The sequence below is a fragment of the Polypterus senegalus genome, chromosome 9 (assembly GCF_016835505.1).
Source record: "Polypterus senegalus isolate Bchr_013 chromosome 9, ASM1683550v1, whole genome shotgun sequence".
Lineage (NCBI taxonomy): Eukaryota > Metazoa > Chordata > Cladistia > Polypteriformes > Polypteridae > Polypterus > Polypterus senegalus.
The window spans coordinates 51,334,084-51,360,243 of NC_053162.1; the positions used below are offsets into that span (position 1 = coordinate 51,334,084).

The window sequence follows — 26,160 nt, forward strand, 5'->3', positions numbered from 1 at the left end:
GTTCTTGTACTTTTTTGCTTTATGGCATTATAATATCAAATGCCTATTTAATGGGATATACAGTGGAATTTAAAGTTTCTACATATGTTAATGTTATCTGTCTTATGAAATTCTTGTTTAAATAAGCTTTAACACTTACCTGGTGCTAGTGAATGGTGTCTTGGTGAATGTCGATCAAATATTCAAATTAGAATTTCACGATAGATAGATAGATAGATAGATAGATAGATAGATAGATAGATAGATAGATAGATAGATAGATAGATAGATAGATAGATAGATAGATAGATAGATAGATAGATAGATAGATAGATAGATAGATAGATAGATAGATAGATAACTTATCTACTCTGTTCTTGTAACAATTGTTAAGCACAAGCTACTAAAAATGACATACACATCTCACCTGACTATGCTCTCAGGATGTGAGAAATAGCAACTGTTTCCCGGAATGTAATTCAATTAGTAGGAGTGCTAGCATCTCTAAAGCAGGTAATTTAAAATGCATTTGGACTTCTATATATAGTTGAACCCCTCACCAGAATTTTGAGAACAAAACTGTATTTTGTTAAGACTACTAAAAATACGGTAATTATATTTGAAAATATTATGAACTTTTTTACTGAGTCAGTATAACACATGGTGATGGTCCTTGTGTTATATTACAGTATAATGTATATATTTGTAATTGTAATAAGCATTCTCTGGTTATAGCCAAGGTGCCATACTTGGAACATAGCAAAAAGGAATATAAGAAACTCAAAATACCCTTGCTATGCATTCATAGACAAAGGGATACGTAAGGATAGCGTGGGGAGTTGTTTTATCATGTTATCAGGTCTCTTGTGATATATCCCTAACATGAAAGATATAACTTTAACCTCTTAGGTTCTCTTCTTAATGGGGGATAGAAAGAAATGTCAAAATCAGCTATATAACCGTATCCTGCAGCTTATTACTTGTCAAGCTTTCATCATTGAACCCCTTATATTAAACCCTAAGTGGCTGCTCATTGACTGGGATTGGTCTGTTTTCACTCCTTAACATCAACACAGTTTACCACCAATAGAGGACATTACAAAGTGTCCATTTTTATCTTAAGTGACTCTAACTAGACAAGGAATGGTAATCAATAATCAGAGAGAGACCTTGAGTTTAAGCTTATAAATAATATTTATGTGCGAAATAACAAATATCAACAAATACTGTATAAGCAATATAAAGAATTATACCACATGAGTGTGTTCTTGCAGTCTTCATACAGTCTCAGATGACAGTTCCCAGATGGCTCAGTTCTTTAGTTTATAGATTATATAGCCTTAATCAAAAGTGAAAAGAAAGATTCTTACCAGAGACAAAGCTCCTTGAAAAGTATCCAGCAGCTAGGCAAACAGCAAGGTAAATTGAAATGTCCATGGCTCCTCTCAATGTGTGAGAAAAGCAATAAATGAACCAAACACTACTGTTTTACAACAAAGCGCTAGCTGAACTAAAATTAAAAACTGAACTGATACTGTTTCTGAAAAAAGTTCTAAGAGAAAGGCAGCCACTGTGTTCCCCTTCTCCTCCAAATTAAGTGAATTAAATTAAATTCACAGTTCATAGGAAGGTGTAAAAGCCCAGTGCCTCAGTAACTGCATTGCACTACCAAACATCACACATTTATGAAGTGTTAGGATATGTATATCTTTGGTATATCAAGGTTAGGAAAATGAAACACCAGAATAAATTTCTATAAACTTTCTGTATCCAATATTTACATCTTTTTCTCATGACATGCTTGAGATCCACCACCTGCTTCAGCAGAAACTTTATTAAAACATGGAAATCCCAACGTGGGTGTGGGCTTTTTGTTAACCGTGTCTGTGGGTAGTACACATGACCAAACTACATAGCTTTGCTTTGGACTTTTTGAGTCTTTGGACAGCAGCTTTACTAGACCTCCAACAGAGAGCACATCCTCTGGAATTTCACTTGAGATCCAAGTGTGATGATGCTGCCATGTATGCTGCCTGCTTGTACTAGTGTGTTAATCTGCATCTTCATATATAAAATAATTTAAAATAATGATGGCATAAAAAAACAACACCTGAATGCTTTCTTAATGTATGTCTGTTTATAATTCATGACAAGGGTGAAAGTACCTTAACTTGACACATGCCCTGGCAACTTCTCAAATCACAAAAAACAGTAAAGTGACTTTTTGGGATGTGGATTATTACCTCTCAGGACAGTTACATCAGTATGAAACTGTATGAATGGACCACACTGTTAGGAATAATTTTGATCCATTTTGAAGCACTGCAAAGAGTCTACTCAGCTCAAGCTAATAAAAAGCATGTTAAGAGCCAACACTTTTAAAACAGTGCCAGGGAGCAATTTTTTTTTTCTAGAGGTATTTTATGCCAAAAGCAAATGTAAAATTTTTGAAGTGTGCATGAATATGATACATCATGCCAACAAACTGTTTCCTCTTTGATTTAATAATTTCCATCTGAGCTTTTATGTGAATAATATAGTAAATGTTTTACATGTCAGAGAGTGAGGGAGAAGAGTCAGTTGTGTTTCAAAGTGAAGCAAAAATTCCTGCAGGAGTGCATACAGCATTTGCTATTATATCCAGTTATACTGTATGTAAATGTTTCAATTTCATTTCTTTATTATTTTTAATTGAATTATACATATAAAACATATCAAAATAATCTATTTTACAATAAATGTATCTGAAAAAAATTGCACATTTACTATGTGTAGAGGAGTCTACTATTTTATTAAACGTCTTATACTGTAAGTGGAGTGAAAGCCTTTCCCAGAAGCAAAGCGCAAAGCCCATTGTTTCCACAGTCTGTTATGAGGCATACATCCTCCACACACATAACTTCTACAAGTATTGTAGAAACAACTCAATATATATAACAGTATATAATATGGACAGATAGAGGAGAGCTTTACAATCCTGGTTAAGCTGTTAGAATGAGACATTTGAGCCTTAGGTTACATTTAATTTTGTATGACTAAGAAACATTTTTTTTCAATACTAGATGGATAAATAAACATTATAAAAGCAGCAAAAACAAGTGTATGCTTATTTTAAATAATTGCAACAAACGACCTTGGCAAAACTAAAGTTAAGCAACTTCCAAGTGTTTAAATATAAATGGATTTTCTTGACAGAGAGCCTTCTTCTTGCTTCTCCAGACCACTTGTGGTTCACATCCTCTGACCTCTCCTACCTCCACTCTGTACACATGTCTTCAAAAATTTAATCACAGGGTGCCTAACTGACCTTTCCTTTTATAATTCAATAACTTATAAATAATGCAGATAGATTTTTTAACAAACAAAAATAGTTTATCTAGTAGGGAGCATGTTAAATTAATAGAATAAGGTATTCCTGTATTAATCACAACAGACTTTCTGAATTTTACTCTAACTTCATTAACTATGATTTTCCTGCAGCGTGGGTTTAGTTTCAGAAATATTTTTCCATTCTCCAGTTTTGCCCTTTGTCCCCTCTTGCCTGCTTAAACATTCCAACAATTTTATTTTTTCTATGCTTTGATTTAAACATAATTCTCAGTACTTCCTGTCATTCACGTTCCCTTTGAGAATGATGGCTGTTTTGAAAGCTGTCCAGGTTTCGGATTTTACAGGCAAAGAGATATGTAACTATACTATAGTTAGTGGCGTGCACATCTTTTTATGTCATTGGAAAACAAATGCTCTCATTTCCTATCCTTAAGAGAAAAATTCCAGACTGATAAAATAGATTTGTAGAGCTCAGGGAAGTTAATTACTTTCTGTCTGAATGATATATTTTAATAACAAGCGGCAGTATGTACAGTAAAATTGCCTGAATATTTGAATGTGGTTTTATTAGGCTGAGTTTTGACATTTTTCCAATTAGTAAGGCACATTCAATAAAGATGAGAAATATCTTAACAGGTTTTATTTAGCCACAGTGCAAACAAACTTTGGAAAATCTTGAAGTAGACTGTCAATCCATCTGTTAATTTTCTGATCCAGCTTAATCTGTTTTTAGGGTTGATGGGAGCCACACTCTCTTTCTGCAACAATAGGTACATGGCACCAATCAACCTTGGATGGATTGCCATGCAATTCCAATGCAGAGCACAATTCCCTGATCCCCATACACTTTCATTCTTCAATTAGTTTTCTGAAACTGATAATTCATTTTTTTTAGGGTTCTGCGAGCCAGAGCCTATGCCTGCAATATTAAACAAGGATGTCTCTCAATGGGCATTGGAAAAATAGAGACAATGTGCCAACTCCTCAGGGACAGTGACATGTCCAGCATTCAAACCCAGTATGATTGGACTGTGAGACAGCTTTTCTTACCACTCTACTTGCCTACAGTTGATTGCTTTATATCATAATTCAAACATTATCTGTCTTAAAATGAGTTATTTAGCAAGAACATAAGGACATTTAAATTGGCAGTTGGGGTAGATTTTGCATTAGGGTGAGAAATTATTCTCAGAGAAAATAATAGAATAGGATGTGGTACAAAACAGTATAGTAGACAGCAGACCTAGGCGACAGTTAAATCAGATTTTTCTTAAAGAGTCGGGTGAATACAGATTGGCAAGCTATTTTGCGGTGAATGGCTTGTTTTGTCGACATCTCTTATCTTACTATTTCTTTTTTTAAGTTTTTTTTTTCTTTCTCACAAAAATGTTTTCTGTTGAAGTATAGAAGATTGCCACAAAGCGCCAAAAGGCTTTCTGCATACAGATTAGCAGTAACTAGTGAATTATGGGAGATTAAGAGTACTGGCCCTTGGAAATGACCTCCTTGTTCATGTTAATCGTTGCAAAGTCACCAGTAAATTGCTTTTGAAAGATTACTGGATTTTTTAACTTCTCTCTTATGTACCCACAACAAAACCTCTTGTGTACTCCCATCACTTAGAAACGAAGACAACCCCAAGACCCTCTCTGCTGTTTGTTGTTGCCAAGTGACTTGTAGAGCTATCTTTTTGAAAATGAAGCTGAGTCGTCGAACAAGTAGTTCTTGTAAAAATGTTCCTTGAGTAGTTCTTTTCAGAGTCCAAAACAAAAGTGTGTAAATGCGGTTGCACCACTATTTTAATTTAGCCATGGCAAAGGAATAATGAATGGAGACTTTCATGTTGTTATCAAAAGATCCAAAAAAGCAACATCAAATTTCATCATGTTATGAAAATATAAAGTATGTTAAAATATTTACAATATATTTGGAATATCACTTTTTATTTTTTTTTCTTATACTAAATATCCAGTAATGTCTACAGTATTCACATAATGCACCCAATCAATCTTTTTCTCACAAGTGGTCTTTCATTGCTGCCAGTCACCTGATATGTTATATTGTCCTTAAATGTGTAATATCCAAATTAGGAGTTTTGAGAGCCTTAGATTATGATACTTTAAAATCATTTGTTAACAATTTTACTATTATTTTCATATTATTTGCTTATGAGAACTGGTTGAGAATTTTGTATAAAGCAAAATAAAAGAACTGCAGACTAATTCATTATCATCATCGTCATTTTCTGGTGTAGAGTCATTCTGGTTACATGTGGATTGATTTTGCTGTCCAACAAACCACCCCAACTTTACAAACCCATACCCCTCCAATCCCCCAACCCCCCAAAATCTCTAGCTTTTTTGACTAAAACCTCCTGGGGAATATCCACATGTCCTCAGACAATCTAGGTATAGAATCACTACATTGTGTCAGGGATTTGCCTCTTGGTCTTCTCTCACATAGTGCCTTGTAGACATCAAATTAGGGGTGCCATAGGTGAATCCTAACTACATGCAGAACTACCTGGCTACCCGCTTTCCAAAAAAACAGCAGTTCTGTGCATATCTGCTAAGCTTCTCAGTCTGTTAGACTATTATGGACAGTGAACCTGGTGACAATGTGCAAGCACCTAATTTCAACCACTGTGTGACCATGTGACTATATATGAGGATGATGATATAAACTGACCATTAAATAGGCAGCTTTCTCCGTGAACTTGACTCCTTCCTGACTCCTACTCCTACTTCATCGGAATGCTGCACTACATCATAAAAATGTTGCTTCTGCACCGATTCATTGGTCAGTCTCACAATCTACCCTCATTTGTAAACAAGAACCCCAAGCTACTTTAACTCATCCACTTGGGGCAGCTACTGATCTCTTACCTGTAGGGAGAATACCACTGTTTACTGGAAGAAGACCTTAAACTCAAATCTGGATGTGCTAATTTTTTTTTCAGCCATGTTGCACTAAGCTGCAATCTGCTTATGTATGTATTGGAGATCATAATCTGTTGAGGTCAAGAGGCCAAAATCATATGCAAACAAATAAAGATACAACCATTAGGTTCCCAAATTGCACGACACCCAAGTTTTAGCTGTGCATTGATATTCTGTCCATGAAAATGATAAACAGTAGAGGAGACCAGATGAACTCATGCAAGAATCCCAAATCCCATATCTAATGGATTAGAATTAATACCAAGTATGCAAAAGCAACTCTCGCTCCACATTTATAGAGACTAAATGACATACAGCAGTAGCCTGAGACCCCATTGGCCTCCCCATAACAAACACCGTGGTTGAACGTAAGATTGCTAGTAAGTGTACCTGGTATAACTGCACCTTCTGTATTCTTGTTTCTAAATGATTGCCTCTTAAGTTTACTTCTGTATTTTTAATGTTAGCATTTTGTTTTTTTTTATATATTTACTGTGTATAATTGTATCATTATACTGACAGATGCATTTTGTGTTTTTTTTGTTGTTGTTGCCAACATTTTCTGACAATGTTGGCTTTTTGTTTGCACATTGCTATGACTGTCACCAGTCATTTGACATTGAAAAACATACGACACCCACAAACCAGGGTCAGTATCCTTGCTTGGAGATAATTTGGAAATCACAGTTGCATGCTTGGTGTGTTACTTTGGTTAGAAAAACCTTTGTTCTTTTGTTTTCCAGATCATATATCACTCACTGATTTTTGGTGTTTATTTTCTAGAGCAGCTAGATTACTTGCATTCTAGATACAAACCCTTCCTGTTCCCAGACTACTCTCTTAATTAACCACTTTCTTTATTTATTTAATGTGAAATGTCTGTATGAATTATAATCACAGCACAAAGGTCAACAAGCAAGGTGGTAGTTATGTCATTTAATCCGAGGCCATATGTTCTGAGGTAAAGAGAGGTGCTGACCCCTGAACTGAGCACAACTTGGTGGTGGGCTGGCCCAGACAAAGTGTGCATTGGACAGACCAGGAAGAGTGAAACAAGTCTGTGGTTGAACTGGAGATGCATTCAGTATAAGTTAAAATGGCTGCCTACAGAGAACTTCTACTACATCTCAGGAGAGGTCAGTCAGGTAAAAGCTATACAATGTGCACCCAGCTCAAAACTCCAGTAGTGGATGCTGCAAGCACCTATGGCCTAAACATTGTTGGTATTGACATGGCAGAAAAAATAGGAACCATCAGTGGACACAAGCAGCAAGAATATCAAGTTGAAGAAATAGGCATTCTGTGTAATGATACAGGTTTCTAGATAGATAGATAGATAGATAGATAGATAGATAGATAGATAGATAGATAGATAGATAGATAGATAGATAGATAGATACTTTATTAATCCCAAGGGGAAATTCACATAATCCAACAGCAGTATACTAATACAAAGAAACAATATTAAATTAAATAGTAATAAAAATGAAAAGAATTAAAATAAAATTAATGTTCGCATTTACTCCCCCGGGTGGAATTGAAGACTGAGACTCAAAAAGCTGGGAGCTGTGGCAGTGACCGTAGCAATCAGGGGTTGTTAGGGTGGAGGTTGGTCAAGCTATTGAGAATGGCTTACAGATGGCCTTAAAAAATTCTGGTAAACCATTTGTTGACTCAAGAAGTGTTAGTAGAATGTGGCCTAGACTGTTTTCAGAGAGAGTGGGGAAACATTGATCTCAGCTTTGGATATCATTAAGAGGTAGAAAGAGCATTTTGATTAACTCATAATCCTAGTTGGATGTGTTCTACTTACAGAAGGTAAAATGATTCATACTATCAAAACATTTTTTCCTGTAAAAATTTAGGACAGATTGTAAATATTGTCTCTGTCAATGTTTAACAGAGATGACCTACATAGTGCTTTGGGTGGTTAGATGGAAGCAGCTTTATACCCCAAAAGACATGCATTTTTGGTTGATGAGTGCAAGTGGATGGTAGTATGCATCAGGGATTTGCCATATAAGGTAGTACTGTTTCTTGCACTGTGACCAGTGCTGCTGGGATAGATTCTGGTACACTTGTAACTCAAGTGAAAAAAGTGTGTTCAGGAAAATGGATGAATCACACTGTTTTGCCATCTGTAGAACAGATGCAATGGATGCAAGACATTTTTTGTTGTGGCCCTGTGAGTATTTTATTGAGCTCAGCTGTATTTTATGCCAAGATACATGGATTCCGGAAATTAATTTAGAAAAATAAACATATTGCTTCAAAACAGAGTAAGCAGCTTTCTTTTTGATGTTTGGTTTTGCAGCCATGTAGCCCTGAATAAAAGCTGCCTTCCAGCACCACTAATTTCAACACAAGCATCCTAAGGCAGGAAGTTAATGCAAGTGGGACACATGTGTAACTGAGTCATTTCATGGTGCACTGTTGGCTGCCTCTGTCTCATATGGTGTATTAGCAACCCTGACTATAATGCTTGATAGTCTTTCTTTGGAAATAGTGCATTTGTTTAACATTATTTAATGCCAATTGTTAGAACTTTTTATCCTGCCAATATGTATGCTTATGGTCAGATTACTTTACCAGCATTACATCCTGACTCCTGTGCAGCCCCCACACCTGGGTGGCTATAGTCAAAAGAATGCTTTTGTCAGGTAGCCTATGCCTCCTTATAGTGCTTGGCCTTCAACTGTTGAGCATGTCGCTTTCCTGCCTCTAGCTCACTACATGTCACTACTGTTATTCTCTTTTTAAGTTAACCACTTCTTGGTTCCTGGGTTGCAGTAAGCCTGTTGTCTGTTACCCAAAGCAATAGCAGCATTGTATTTTCACCTGTAGCTTGCTTGTGCAGACAATGATCAGTTAATTTGCATATTTATGAATCCTTCTCACTTGGAGACAGTTTACATCAGTTACCTGTTTGAATACAAATTAGCTCTCCATGTCTGCAGTGCATAAAACCAAACTCCCATTATTCGTCACTCTCTAACACCTACACCGATTAGTCTTTGTAATTGAATACCAATTAAGGTTTGGATTCCTTCCTATATTCCCGATCAATACAATTTCTATTAAAAGCCACTGGTAAAGAAAATACTAATAATGAGAATCCACAAGCCTTTTTTGCTTGCATACGTTATTACATTATTGGTTGTTGAACTATTAATACAGTGCAGATTAACCAGAAATTACTTTAACTCTATGTTCTCTGAATTCTTTTAATCAAGTGAACTTACAGGCCATTAGAACTGTCAGATAAGAAAGGAGATGGTTATCCTTTATAGGCTTGAACAGATCCATATTTTTCTTGATGTAATAATTTTTTATGGAATGAAAAGGTAAATCAGTTGTGTAAAAGTCAAGTCACCTCCATCAACTGTATTTTTTTTGACAGGGCAAATATGCCTAAGTGCTTGGTAAACTTCTCTTACATGGTTACAAGATTTCTAGTTTTTATTATCAAGGATTGATTTCAAGGAAAGCTGCAACATTTAAAAAGTCTGAATAAGCATAATCTGCCTTAATTTGAGGTGTGCATAACAAATGTAATAAAATACTTCGTAAGGAAGAAGTACATAATAAACAATAGTTGCATCATATATTTGAAATATTAAAAGTGTGCTTCAGTTTAAATGTTTAAAGTTTAAATTGTAACAGAAACCTGTCATTTTTCACCCTCTGATTGAGGTCCATATAGGTTAAGATCCCTAATAAAGAATCAAAAATAACATATTTGTAATTAATGACATTGAAATAGTCTAAAATTATACCCCACATGTTTATGATTGACATTTTTCATTTCTAACCTTCTGTTAGTGTCCCTGAAAGGGCCATAACTAATGGTAAAGAATCAAATATTAAAAATATTATATTTGCAATCAACAATCTCAAAATGCCATGAAACAACAGTCCACATGCCTATACTACCGATCCCCGTTTTTCAATTTATTGTGAAAAGGAGTAACTTTGACCCCTCATATCACATTATGTGGTGAAATCCTGGTGTTGGTCGATGTGTCTTGCAGGACTTCAAGCCCTTGTGATTATTTTTGTCAAAGGCACATATTGGTTACTCTTTTATATAAAGATGTGATTTCTTTCACAAAGTGTGGTCCATAAATAGCCCTTAAAAAGAGGGTGTTTTGTTACTAGAAGGCCAGAAATAGGAGGGAACCCCAAAAAGCTGTATATTTTGCATAACTAGACATCAATATGTGTTGAACAGTATGTCATATGTTGGGATTTTCTTATTGTATTGATGTACTGAGACTTAGGGTTCTGGTAATAAATGAGCCAAAAAACACCTTTGAACAACAGGGATCAAATATACTGAAAACAAATTCCAGGCTCTTCTCCTTTTTTGACTTTCAACCTGACTGTCTTTTGGAATGTCCGCCATTAAATCAGTGGTTTTTAAACTGATGTTTGAGAAGCTGTGCTTAGGGGGGGCTGTAGCAGTCCCGGTAAAGCTGATGTTCTTACAAAACAAAATTCCAGTTTTAAACATTTTCTTTAAATTGCCTTATGAAGATTTTAAGTAAACATATCTCAAAATGTTCAACTTTTGCACAAGACTAGTCTTGTATCAGATTAAGTTTCATGCGTTACGTGGGGAAACACAATATATATACAAGTAGCTTGGGTAAAGCTGTCCTTAACAGGGCCATTTGTTCCACAATGGGCTGCATTTCAGTTCTTAACAATACTGCCTCAAGACTCCAATACGCTTGCATCAATTTAAAGTCCCATTGCTAACATGAGATCTGAGATAACTGCACTCTCTTGCACCTTCCCTGTTTGTTGTAACCCATACCAGAATCGCAGCAAGACCAATGGATTTTTGTGAAAGAAATTGTCTTTATAGATTAATGCTGTATTAGTCGCTCATAGCACCAGGTCTCTTCTCTCTCTCTGTCCCGGGTCAGAGTATTTATAGTTTGGTAAAATTATTTGGTGTACCATTTTTACAACACTTTGAAATATTCCCAGGCAAATATAGAACAATATAGAGTAAGGAACAAAGAAATAGTTTAACAACTACTTTCAAATATTCCCAGACAAATATAGAACAATATAGAGTAAGGAACAAAGAAATAGGTTAACAACTATTAATAATAAATAAAATAAACCTAACATGTTATTTTAGTGCTCAATAATAGTGATCAAGAATGTAAAGTAACTATCATCATTTCTTTAAAAAATAAATAAAGGAGCAGGCTAAAAATATAAGCAGAACTTTGCAGCCATGAAGAGGGCACAGCTTTCACATTGACTTTGTATTATTTTCCTTTTTTTTTTTTACTTGAAGTCGTATGTAGCTTGTTTTTATCTGAATTCATATCTAGCTGTATAATTTGTGTGAATTAAAAGCACAGACATTTAGGCTTTCTGTTTTGTATGAGAACCCCTGGTCTACTGGTGCCACACATCATTTTATTACATGGGCATCAATATTCTGCTGTAGTTAAGTATTTGCTTTGCATAGTAGATCAGCTATTATTCAATACCATGGTATGTGGCTAAGCAGTAACCAATATCTATGGTTATGGTCCACTTCACTGCATTAAGGTTAATATTAATGGAAGGTGCTAACCAGATGGTACAACATTTTGGGATGGGCTCAGCTTAAAAAAGACTGGAAGTGCGTGCATTAAATGAATAATTCATTGTTATAGATATGAAAAAGTGCATTCTTGGAATTCAGACAATTGTCTGTATGCTACTGTTTTTAAGTGGCAAATGTGTGTGTCAAGTTTGCATTCGCTCACTCTGTACATATAGAGTTTTACATACAGCATGCCACCATAAAGATCTAAAGTGCTGAGATGGTTCCAGGGTGTGTTGGTATGGATGTATGTCTGAATGGTCTTTGCTTTGCCCTAGATGATATTGTGATAGACTCCAGCTCAGTACAGCTCTGTAATGGAAAAATCATGTTCAGAAAACGAATGAATGCAAAATGTGATTTGGTATAAAATTTAATCTGTCTTGAAAATACCTTGTGCATTACATATTTTTAAATTAAAATTTCATATACAATGTCAGCAGTGCATGTTTGCATAGTTATGTTTGTTGATACATCTTTTTATTCTTTATGACATTTTCTGTCATGGTACTTCTCCATTAGAACCACAAGTATTCCAGAACACAGATAAGAAACTCGAAAAAATATTAAATCAGCTGCATTTTAATGAAAAGAAAGTTCTCATTGGAACAATGCGACCGAAAAATTAAAAACCTGTCCCACAAGTGTGTACTTGAAGTTGACAGAAGCAGGGAACAGTTTGCCTGTTTGTCTATGTAACATAATGCACACACCTAAACATTTACATTTATTTGGTTTATTTTCTTTCCTGGCTGGAATATCTTATTTGCAGAAAGAACCTAGTAATATTACTCTCTCTAGGGTCACTTCAGGGGTCAGGTACTACTCTTTAGACTCCCTTTAACAATTAGTTTATCTTGGTAGCCACTTCATGCCCTAGATCTTATCTTGCACAAATATTCCTAAATGTCTAGGGTCCACTATAATCATAATCTTTTCTATAAAAAGTCTAGCATGCCTAACAGCTCTGTGTTCATGGCCAGTTACTAGGAAACAGACATATGACAGTATATGCAAGAGCACATCCTCTACCAGCTTCCTTCTTTCTAGCCTATCCAACAAGGGACAAATATTTTTTACTGACTAGTTATATCTGTCCTGTACTGAGGGCATTTGCTCAACCTGAGCTTAAATTCTGCCCTTTCATTTCTGGTCATGCCATGTCCTTCAAAAATATGTTAGTAAAATAATCTTATACTAGACACTAAGACCTATGTTCCTCAAAGAAAGGAGGTGCATGCACATCTCACGAAGCAATGCAGCTCAGGTTGTTCTGCCAAGCTTTTTGCAATGTCTTTCACTACCATCTGATATTGCCACAGCTCATTTCCTGACAGACACATTGTGTGATCATAGGTCCTTTCCTGTTTTGCTCAGAGTGTAAGTTTCAGCAGGCCTGTGCAATGTGCCTCACTGTCACCATGGCGTACATTGCTGAACTTTTCCTCAGCAATAGTGCGTGTCCACGTCACAGCTTGCTGTGAGATACACGGCTGCATTGCTGACTGCCATGAGAAGAATCACAAGACCAAGCTGTGCAATTCCTATCACTGGCATTCAATGCTGTGTTTTTCCTGTCAACCGTGGCAAACATCTAGAAAAGGAGTGGAAAATAGCAGTGCAGAAAATTCACTCGAGCTCCATATGCACAAAGCATACAATTATTCAACTCAGAATTATATATCGAGCACATCTGTCACGCCTAAAACTCTCCAAAATGTTTCCAGGGCAAGATCCAACCTGCGAAGGCTGCAATAAAGTCCCAGCCTCATTGGGTCACATGTTTTGGGCCTGCACCAAATGAACGTCATTCTGGACCAAAATTTTGAATTACCTTTCAGACAGCCTTGGTCTCACAATCCCTCCTAATCTATTAACAGCTGTGTTTGGGGTTTTTCCAGATGGGCTTAAAGTAGAGAAGGACAAACAAACTGATTGCATTCACTACACTTTTGGCATGGAGACTTATTTTGCTAAACTGGAAGAATCCTAACTCTCCTCTTTTAAGTCAGTAGAAAACCGATGTGTTATACTATTTGAAATTGGAAAAAATCAAATACTCAATTAGAGGATCTGTACAGATTTTTTTCAAAACATGGCAGGATCTAATCAGTAATATTTTAGAATAAGCTCTTAAAGCACAGAGGAAACACTTATTTCTGTATTTCTTTTTCTTCTCCATTCATCTCTATTGGCTTATCAAACTCATCAATTTAGGTATATTTACAGGCCTTAAGTTTTACTCTGTTCACCTTGCTCTCTCTCTTAGGGGTGGGGGTTGATTTGTTCTCAATCCTACTTTTTGTAAAAATTGATTGATTTGTATGGAATGATTGCAATAAAATTCATAAAACTAAAAAAAAAAAAAAAGTGGCAAACTTCAGCTGTGCTGTTTTTGCACATTATTGCTGCTTGCAGTAAGGCATGCAGACATGCCACTGTCTGCCATGAGAAAAACATGAGCATGTGCAGCCATACTTTTCCTGTCAGCCCAGGAGCATGTCTGTGTCTGTACTTGCCATGAGAAGAATTTGAAACCCAATTTTGAGTCCTCTGTAGCTCACATGTCCAATTTATTGGTTGTGTTGAGCGTATCATAAGCTGTCGATTGAAACCAACATCAAGCTTCAAGGACAAGGGGTTCATGACAGACAAACAACCTATATAACAATTATTTACCCAACACTTTTTTTTTTTTTTTTACAGAGGTTTAATTCCATTAGTTTGACATAATATAATCTTCACATTTTGTGCAAAATTAAAATAAAGCTAGAATGTACAAAATGAAAATAAACTGTGTTTTTGTAATATTTGTTTTTACATTTATTTGCCCAAGCAATGAATATGCCAAGCTTGCTTAAGGAGCATTACTTTACATAAGTTGTGGGAATGATGACTAAAGCAATACAATCATGAGAAGTAAAAGTAGTTGTAATTAGGAACAGATATAAAACATTCTTTAGAAATAAAACCATTCAAATTTTAAGTTTCTTTAGTTAGGATATTTTATGCAACAAGTTTACATTATCCAGGAGTGTTTTATCAGTTCAGTCTTTCTAGCAGAATTGTTCCATCTCTCAACAATGACTCAATTTGTTTTCCTGAGTCAATTTCAATAACAAGGTGCAGCACAATGGTGAGAAGAAAAATCAAGGCACAAGTCAGTAAATCCTACACCTGTGCAAACCACACTTGCCTGATGCACAAGAGAAATTTTTCAACTTTATAGGGGTTTCTGTGAAACATTTTTTGTGCCATGTAAGATGCTAAACTTCAAAAAATGAAACTACATAATGCAAAACAATTATCAGCATACGCTTTGGGACAAGGTGCTTTCATCTTCTCTGAAAAATGCTTATCTTTTAAAATTCTGCAACAAAATGATCATACTTTGCATTGCTGTTTTAAGCTTATAGTGCATCCATACTAAACAATTAAAAGGAGACTCTTTGGTGTTTAATTTAATAACTAATGAGTATGCTGAATGTTCAATGTTCTTGCTCTTAATAAAGACTTTGCAGATAAAGAAGTAGTATATTTTGAAACTTTGATTTTTAACAGATCTATAATGTACTTTGACACCTTTTTGTATCAAATTTGTATATATAACATGTATGTAACCTTTATTTATACAGCATATCTGCAATTCAGGGATGTATTTCATGCTGTCATCTTTCTGTTTTTTTCTAATTCTTGTACTGATTTAGGGCTCAACAGTCAAGCGTCCTAAATAATTCTTTTCAGTCAAACATGACAGAAACAAATCCCCATCTTATCCTTCCATCCATTTCCAGCATTGTTTGCATCATGAACTGTGACCTCAGTGACTCAAACATTAGCATTTCATTCTGTTAAAGCACAAGCTTAAGTCAAGACATGACTTAATCATTGTGACAAGCAGATGCTTGCTTTGATGCTCATTTAGTAACAAGCACTGAAGCAAACCTTTGAAAATGGGTATTCTTCTAACTCGTTCTAAGTTCGCAGCAGTTTTCAGAGTAATCTTTCATGTGCATGCTAGCTTAAGCTTGTCAAGACATTAAATTGGAAAATAAAAGTTGATAAGCCTTATATGAACTAACAGACATTACTTGTAAAGATAAAATGCTTACTGTGTATTACAATTAGGAGCTACAGTTATTACATTATTTTCATAGATTTTAATATTAGTTACCCTAAAAGGAATGCATAATTATTCATTAATTCATTTTCAAAACTGGAAGATTCCTATACAGTATTGTGGGGATATAAAATCTATTACAGCAGCATCTAGCACATGACAGGAGCCACCTTTGACAGGATACCAGCCCATCATAAGTATGGCACAATAACTTGAGTGCTCATATTCAACATTAAGACACTAAGCAATTTAACTTGCACACTTTTGGATGTTGATGTTGATGACAATGTTTGTAATGATAATTATAACAATAATCATACTAATAGATATTTCAATGAGAGATATAATGGACAATTAAGATGTATTGTGTGGATTCATACATTATGATATATACATATAGTTCAATTAAATAGGTCATGTAAATTCAAACATTTCTTGAACAGAAAATTTTATTGAGCAACTTGTAAATGGAATAACTAAAATATCAAATAAAGCATCTACATTGTATTGAATGCTCTTGGTGGTCCTTCATAGGCCCCGTAAAACAGCCCTATTTACTTCTTGCTCTGTTTGTGTGGACTGGGATTTCAATTTTTTGTCCAAAGGAGGAAGTCTCATGAATTATTCATTGTCAGTGAATGGCTGGGGGATTTGTTCATACTTATCATAAGTAAGGACCTTAAGCAGTTGCCTAGACTGCATAGACAGGGTCTCTGTTTGTAATAATTCTACAAAGAGCAAAGTCACATTTCTTTTTGCAAAATATGTGGTTGGAGCCAACGTTATAATAGATTTACTGAATTATTAGACTTCAACTGCCTTGCAACACTGCCCCGGATTAGCAGGTTATGAAAATGGATGGAAGGATTTAGTTTTTTCATCGATATGGTTATATGCATGGAACTACATTCTTCATATAGCTTAGGATCAGTGACTGCCTTAAATACCTCAGACTTTTCAATGATGTGCTGCTTTTTGACAGCCCAGCCTATGTATGACCCCAGACGAGCCAGCCTCCATATACCCTACTTACATAATTTTAAACATATCTGTCATATTACCCCTCCTGATAACTTTCAATGGAGTAATAACATAGATTCAATGGAAGAGCACAATAAGAATTAAATATTCCATGTCTGATGTTTTTGTACAGTATGTCTAGCAGTTTCTCTGTTTTCCTGTGGAGTTGGGATAAGGATGTACCCAAAAAAGGTCAGAGAACCTTACAAATTTTAATTCAAATAACCACTGAAAAAATGCTTGTGATGTCTCAGGCAATGCCTCAGTTAGCATTCATTGGTAAAATATTACTACCACCTAAATGTAACTAGTAGCAATATTCAGTGTATATCACTAAAGAGAAGAATTTTCATTTTATTTTCTTTAGTTCATAACCATGGTACGTTTTTTTTTAGTGCATGGACTTGGAAATGCTTTGTCATCAAAATGAAGGCTGGTTACATACAGTATTTTTGTCTTTTCTCGCTTATGTTATAAAACTCAGTATGAAACTTAAACCAAATTTAGCTATGTCTCCAGATATTAAACAGAACTAAAGTATTTCACTGTCACTAAACCTTTTAAGCATAAGTACTTCCCAATAATAAACACAGACCCTGCCACTTTTCCTTTTGAATCCTGCAAATGGTTTTGTATATAATAAAAAGAATTTATACCTTCCTTCTCTGCTGTCTGGAATGTAACAGTAATAGTATTTTTAGATTCTCAGTAGTTGTTGATAACAGAACACCTCGATAGCTCGACATATACAGTTAGGGAGAGTTATAGTACACTTTTAGGCTTTATATCCACTAGACTACAGGATAAACTCACATCCTGTCATTAAGGGCTGTGGCTAGCTTGCTGCTTCATAGCTCCAGTGTTTAAGGTTATTCTAGAAACTCCAGCTGACTCTAAAGTGGCTGCATGTGAGTGACTTTTGGCATATGTATGATTATGCTTTTGGTTCAACTGGATTTATACGCGCCCAACAGACTGGGGTTCATGTCTTATACCCAAAGCCTAAAGCATGGGCAGGGTACTAATCATAGCTGGGATGCTAACAGAATGCTGCACCTTATGACCCTTAACAGATAAGCTGCATAGAAAATGGTTGAATGGATCTATGTGCTGAATAGAATAAACATTGGTGTTATTGCACTAATTAATAAACAGTGAAACTAATGTTTAGTGCATTTCAGCTACCTTCAGCCAATGGTAGATTTGGAAGATGGAAACCCTTCATCCACTTATGTACTGTATATATTAAGAGATGAATGCCTCTTTGTGGTGTGAACCCAGTGCTGCTAAAGATAGCCTGTGGCTTCCCATGACTGTGTATTGGAATGGGCAGTTTAGAAAAAGGGAAGATGGATGGATGCATGCTTTTAACATTCAAGAAAATCAATCCTTAATTTTTGTGATTATTTTCTCATTGTAATTCTTAAAAAATGCAGACTCAAATAATTGTATGGTAGTAAGTTGTTTTTAAACTTGCAGATCAGGTGCAAATGCAGCATTACAGCAGGTGAGTAGGCTGGTGAAGATAAAAATAAAAGCGGATGGTCACCAACTCTCCACAAGACAAACAACAAGAGCAAAACTAATGACTTCCTCACATGCCTACAGAAAATCTATTCTGCTCTTTTCGCTATATCAAACACAGTATGTGAACATTAAAAAGAGAAACAATTCTACAATCAAATGTGCATGTAACAGTGAATGATTACCAACACTACAGTATACCAGCCATACTGTGTTACTTGTATATTTGCAGCTACTCGGTTTCATATATATAGGGAATACTCAGCAGGAGACTGCCCCCAGCATTCTTTTAAATAGTTTATTCTTTCATTTTCTTAAATGGTTTAATCATACACTTAAAGGGAGCCAGAACCTATCATTTCAGCACTGGCCATAAGTGCACTGATGACACTTGGTCAGTACACCATTCCATCACATAAATTATTTATGTGCAAAGTCACACTCATTCATTCATGTTTAAATAAAAGTCACCATTTAATAAGACTATCACATGTTTTCTGATGATAACGGAAATTGGAGTAGTTGGGAATACCCACCCAGACAATGGGCAAACTTGCATACTCCTGGTTGTGACAATTAATTACAAGATTCTGTTTTATGTGGTCAATTGATACTGCCCTCCAAAACTAGTCAGATGCTATCAGTTTGGTATGTTTTTGCCAGCACCAGTATGAAATTTGGCTGCTCATTTTAAAACCTTTATTTTATATGGAAACAATATGAATGTCAAAGTTCTATTCCCATGACATACACAGCAGAATTAGTAAAGGGCCTAATCCACATGCATATGAAAAAGAACAAATACGTACATATATCAAGTCTCCTCAATCATGTTCATCGAGGGAGTATCCATCCAATTGTCCATTTTGTGGCCCATTTACCAAGTCATAGGGAAGTGCTTTTTATCCATGCAGTACTCAGGGCCGGGCAAGAACCAGCCCTGGCAGACATGCCATAAGAAATCAATATGTGAAAGCTGGAAATTCCATGCCTAAAAATATGAAGACTTGGAAACACAATGTTTAAGCTGTCTGCAGGTGAGGTACATTTTGATGGCTCTATTTTATTACATCCCTTATCTCATACAGTCAACACCACAGGCAGTTTAAACAACATGCTTAGTGTCACACAGTCAATAGCGAGGTATGCAGCACCTTATTCATGACTTACAATCATTAATAACTTTGTATATTGCTCACAAAGTCTGCTATTTACTTGAAGCATATTATAATAACTCTGTATTGTGTAGAAAAAGGTGTAAATCAATAATTACATTTAACTCATGCTTACCATTATCTATCTAGATATCTTGATATATTGTTCCCTTTTCAAAATTAACTTGTACATTAGAGCGCATAAACAAACTGAGCTGAGGAATTCTGCAAAATTAATCTTTTAGTTTGTCTTTAATGTATTTTATGTTGGTATGCCTGGCTTAGGCTTTGGGAACAAGTTATTATTGATGATAAGATTAAAACATACATCAAGCCTCTTGGGAGGTAGTGTAAAAATCTGTTATTGCAATTAGTGATAATTCCATCACATCAAGGTCAGGTAGCTCTGACTCTTTGCTCAGACTCCACATTTACTTTATGTTTGCATAAGAACATTAATTAGGCTTAAGTGGTGATTACAGAATGAGTTTCACTATAAATTAACTAAAGTTTTAAAAATCTAAAAGATAAATGGGAATTTATCATGTTGAATTCTACAGTGAAATGTTCATTAAAATTTAATAACTTGAGTAGTGTTCATTCTTGTTTGTCAAGAACAGAATGTATCAAAGTGATAAACTTAAATTTCAAAGAAAACAATTCATATTAGTATGTACCATTTTTTTTTCCATGCACATCAACCGCGTTCCATCTTTATCCCATTCTACTTCAACTACCTACCGGCAGTTCATTTTCTAAACCTCCTTTTTTCCAGTTTCAAATTGTTTTTAACTTAGAGCTTTTTCTGGTAAAATCAGGCACAACACATGAATCAGTCCTTAGCAGATGATAATTCATCAGAGCATATATAGGTACAGAGTCATTCATATTAGCCAATTTAGATTTGACCAACTATCTAAAAATGTACCTTTGTACTTCTACTATGGAACAATATGAATTCGTGGAGAAAGCCACATTAATATTAGTGGAAATGCAAACTCCTTCCAGGAGGCATCCAAGCCTGCATAATGATTTGAAGCAATAAACTTACCCAGAGTGCTACATGTTAGCTGTTAATTAATCAATGTTGAATCTGTTTCAAAGTAAAAAATAAACTCTTTAAAAAGGAAGGACTTTTAGGATTATGGTTGCTCCTTTGCATCATACAGTACTTTCCTATACATTTTTACATCCTTAGAATAGTTTCTCACATAGCCATACAGACAAGATTTCTATTTTATAAAAATCTCTAATGCATCTCACATATATAGTATAGTAGATTTATTTACTGTATATCTGTGGTTATGCTTAATAATGTATTTCTTCCAGAATGTTTTGGTAAGACTTTTTGGCGACATAACCATCTCCAAAAGTAATTAGGTATATAACAAGCTTCACAAAGACTGTAAATGTTACATGTAAAACAACTACACACCATAGTCTAAAAAAAAAACAATACCCTTACAGCCTACTAATGCACCCTGAAAAGAAGGCACCATCCATTTTTTCTAAGTTTCTTTTAAGTGAGACCCATTTGAAGCAAAAAGAGTCTACTTTTCTGCTTGCTTCTGTCTTGTGGTCGTCCATTAATGGGTTTGCTATCCCATCAGTTCTTGCTCCTCTTCTTTCATAGGGAAGCTTTACTGTAGGTCTTGAACCAGTGAATAGTGGTAACATAAAACAAATTGTTACTTATGATTCACTAATTTGATCAACTTGTAACTTGCAAACATAGTAGAAAAAGAACTTGTGATCAGTAAGACTGAGCCCTTTTAATGTAATTATGTTTGACGTACAGACATACTTTTCAACAACAACATTTATTTATATAGCACATTTTCATATAAATTATGCAGCTCAAAGTGCTTTACATGATGATGAAAGAGAAAAAACACAAAATAAATAAAAATTAGAATAAGGTAACACAGTAACATAGAAAAAAGTAAGGTCCAATTGTCAGGGAGGACAGAAAAAACAAAAATAAACTACAGACAGCTGGAGTAAAAAAACAAAATCTGCAGGGGTTCCAGGCCACAAGACCGCCCAGCCCCATCTAGGCATTCTACCTAACATTAATGACCTCAATCAGTCCTCATGGTATTCAGGGCTCTCATGGAAGAACAAACAGTATTTCTGTATATAAATAAGACTTGCTAAAAGCTGAAGAATTTTTCCAGGCAAATGTAATAATCTGAGGACTGTTAAAAGGGACCTTTGGACCCACTTGTGTCACATAGTAGCATTATAGTGTATATGCATTTATAAAATCAGAATTTTTCATTACAATAGAAGATTCAAAATTATGAAATATGAAGTATTTTCTTTCCTCCTGTTAGAACTGATTCTCTTAGTATTTTTCTGTGTGTAACTACAGTACGTGAGACACGCATATAAGCAACGTTAATTCAGCAATTAATTATATATACCAGTGTTTCTAAAACTGGATTGTGACCCAATGGCCCATTTTGGGTCACATCATGTCTAAAATTGGGTCACACTGAGTCAGGAATAACAATAAGAAAGGGTGAGTTGGGAATAACAATGAGAAAAGGTCACAAACGATTTGTGGATAGACTTGTAATGGGTCGCCGCTTGCAAGAGGGAAGCAAACCCCCCATATAACAATTAGCAGCAATTCTCCAAGGGGTATCAAAGTGGAACAGGCTGTTTGGTGGAATGTGGAAAGCACAAGGAAAAATAACATTACTGAAAACAGCTATGTCTTCATTCCAACTCTAAAGTTATTATTGAATTGGACAAATGAGTAAGTTTTAAAAGATTTTAAAATAGGGATGCATTCACTTGCTGAGAATAAGTGAACAAAAATGTTACCTATTGCATTTGCAAACCACTTAATGATTAGAGTCATGAGCTTCATTGAGCTGAACTATTGAAATCTGTACAGGTTAGTGGACTGTCAATAGTCTCCTGAATTTTATTAAAAAAAAACACACTAAAGAATGTGTTACAAACCAGACAAAGAGATATTTTTTGAGACATGTCTTCATAGAAGGAATGTGTTAGGTGCCAACTTATTTAAGTAGAATTTGCAGTTACCAAGTAAGCACTCCTAGGTATGAATTGTGGTCCTCTCTTTTTATAAAAGTTCGCTCAATCAATTGGTCTTCACTTGCCCCAAAATTGCAGCTTTGTGCTGTAATCTTCTGCAACCCAGAACATATTTTACCATCAATTTTCTTTTTTCTTGCAATGATGCTTTTGTTTGCCACAATAGAATTTTTTATGTAAATTGTGTTTCATATAGGTAGGATTTGCAATGTGAAATCAAAGTCAAACTACCATTTATTTGGTTATTGTATACATATATTTGCATTTGCATGTGACACTGTTCTGGGTTAATCCCTCTTTTGTATTCAGTCCTGTATTCAGGAAAACCCCCAGCTCACTGCAGTCCTGAACTGAATCAAACAGATTCAGAAAAATGACAGATGTGTATTTCTGCATTTATAAGTTATTAGCCAAAGGATGTGGTCTTGCATGAGCATTAATAAATTTATTTGGAAATTTCAGCTTGGCTAAACAAAACTCACTTTTAGACAAAAGGACAGACTATTATACAAAATGCTGTAATGAAATTCTTATCTTAATTATTTGAGAAGACAATGTGATAGGTACCTGTGGTGTTTAAGATTGTGCTTTGGCCAATATAATCTTTCGGTGTGCTGAAGGCATCCTCCCATTATCCCCAGCATGATCCTGGTGCTTGATGGGAACTGTAGTCTCCAAGTCTGTGCTGGCTTTTTGGTTATTCTCCCCACATCCCTCTCCCTCATATGGCCTATATTTTAAGTTGGACTAATAGCAACACACATGCAAAAGTTGATGAAAATCATTTCTTCTCTTTTTATGTGATGAGTGAACAAACAGATAAACCAAAAAGACATCCAAACAGCTTATGGTTTTATTTGCATAAATATTAAGTGGTTAGCAATTCTGCCCTATTGTTTTAGCTCTGCCATTGCCGCTGTGTGTGGAGTTTGCACATTCTCCCCTGCTTTTCTTCAGATACACTGCTTTCCTTCTCAAAGGTTGTGTACATTTCACATCTCTAATTTGATGTCTCTAATTTGGCGTCTCTAAATTGTGAGTGAGTGTGGGTGTGTATAATTTTTTTTTTACATTTTTACTGCTTTGAACTTACTGCTAGAGAATCTCTGACACCCCAATTCAGCAATATGAACAATCCTGCCCAGAAAATTTGTATTCTATTTTCCAGTGCTTGAAAATCAAACCAAACCTTGCACACTGTTCTTGAAATGCTACTTATTTCTAACAAAAACAGTTTCTTACAGCATGTTAAAGTAGGCGTAATATTTCATAAACATTATCAATGTTTCAATGTATGCTATATATGGCATATTTAATGCATTTTGCCTAAGTGCATGTCATTTTTTTTCATTTCAGAACTATAACTGAACAAAGTCCCGAAATAAACCACAAGAGTGAAAGCAGCAATGAGTGACACATATACCTATGAAATGCAAGAATAAGGTGGATACTGACTTTCATGTGACAGGGACAGTGAAGGCTCCTATCAGCGTGACTGCAGAGCTGTGTTTACTTGGTACATTCACAAAGAGCAAACAGAAAGATGTCGGAAGTTTTGACTTTGCAGATCTTTTTGTTGTGCCTGAGTATGGTGCTCTGCAGCCATGCCTCTTCTAATCTGAAGCATGGTCATCGTCGATGGCCTTCACTTCATGGACACCATGAGAAAGGCAAAGAAGGTCAAGTCCTCCACCGTTCCAAAAGAGGTTGGGTCTGGAACCAATTTTTTGTCATTGAAGAATACACAGGGCCTGATCCTGTGCTGGTTGGCAGGGTAAGACAAATCAGTGTATTTTATTAGAAACTTCATGATTGTTTGAGAATGTCATTTTATGTTTAGTTCAGGAAAATGTGTGATTTTTATCAAATTGTAAATGGACTTTAAAACTTTTACAAATGAAGATGTAGATTTAGACTAAATGGTGTACAGCACAAGTTTTATTTTGTATGTTTCTTGTGTGTATATCATACATTTTGTACATTTACACAAGTAGATTTGTGTTACATAGTGTACAGTAGAATTTCAGTTTATAGCAGAAATACAACTTACCAGCTACAGAATACTAATGTAAGACCCTAGTGGATGAGATACTGAGGCACATTGCTGCTATTCCTGTGAACTGGGAAGTTTGAATGGTTTTCCATTCTTACATGCTAGTTGTTGCCAGGATACTGAATGCCACTGGGTTGCTTCCTACACCTGAACAGCAGTATGCCAACTTTTATTTAAGTCTGAAGCTTTTACCATTTTAGAAAGCAAGAGTACAATCTAAATTTATATACCAAATAGCATTTCACAGTTATGCATTGTGAAACAGTTTTATTTTCTGACAGATTGTGCCAATGGGATACTACTTAGATATTTTCTTAACACTCCTGCTTGCAAACTAATATTCTTTCAGACGTTGTCAACTACCTGTTACCTGTTTTCCTAACATTAGCTGTGTTATTTCTTCCACAAGCTCCATTCAGATGTTGATTCTGGAGATGGAAAAATAAGATATATTCTCTCAGGGGAAGGAGCAGGTTCCATTTTTGTCATTGATGACAAGACAGGAAATATTCATGCGAAAAAGACCCTAGACCGGGAGGAAAGAGCTCAGTACACCTTGATGGCACAAGCTGTGGATCGTGAGACCAACAAGCCATTAGAACCACCATCAGAGTTCATTGTCAAAGTGCAAGACATCAACGACAACCCGCCTGAGTTCCTACATGGCCCTTATCATGCTATGGTTCCTGAAATGTCCAATGTTGGTATGTATTTGAGAACATTATTAAGTTTCTAGGTAAATAAGCAACAATACAAGCACTAATTTGCGCTGTCTGTAGCTTTTCTCTGTGTTCACTGGGATTTTCTCTGTGCTATCCAGTTTCCTTCCATATCCAGAAAAATGCTATTATCTTTATTAACACCATAAGACGGAGCCAGCACAGGTATCTCCAACTGTTTTATGTAAAGGTATCTCAATTAAGCTTTGGTCCTGCTGTGCACCACTTGTTGCTCATTTAGCTTCTGGCTGACAGTACCCATAAACCAGACTGAATGAGTCAAAATAACATCATAGGTAAAAACACAAGGTTGTAATATCTTATTCTCTTCTCTAATATGATTCCTGGGTTTTTCACAAGAAATATAAGAGCTGCACCATTCTACCAGTAATGTGGCAGTTTTTATGTGCCATAGTATTTTATTTCACCAAAGTCAGTCACTAGTCTAGTCAAATCTGTTCTCCTGCAGCTTTTACTGTGTCCCGATGCACAGATCTCCCAGTCATATATCATCCTTAATGCAGCCTTGTCACAGTGTAACGATCTGTTACAGTGCGATTCTGCTAGCTGACAATGTAAATAATGCTTGTGGGGGTTCAGGGTAGGATTTCAGAACAGGACAATTTCAACATATTTAAATTT

General features: G+C 35.4%; 1 protein-coding gene across 1 annotated transcript in view; it reads left to right on the forward strand.

The window, feature by feature from the left end:
- Positions 1–26,160, forward strand: part of cdh11 (cadherin 11, type 2, OB-cadherin (osteoblast)) — a 131,440-nt gene that overhangs the window by 59,568 nt on the left and 45,712 nt on the right. Inside the window, exons 2-3 of the mRNA XM_039763113.1 lie at positions 24,103–24,520; positions 25,209–25,503. Coding sequence (XP_039619047.1) covers positions 24,290–24,520; positions 25,209–25,503 — 526 coding nt within the window. The 5' untranslated portion in view covers positions 24,103–24,289. The remainder of the gene's footprint in view (positions 1–24,102; positions 24,521–25,208; positions 25,504–26,160) is intronic.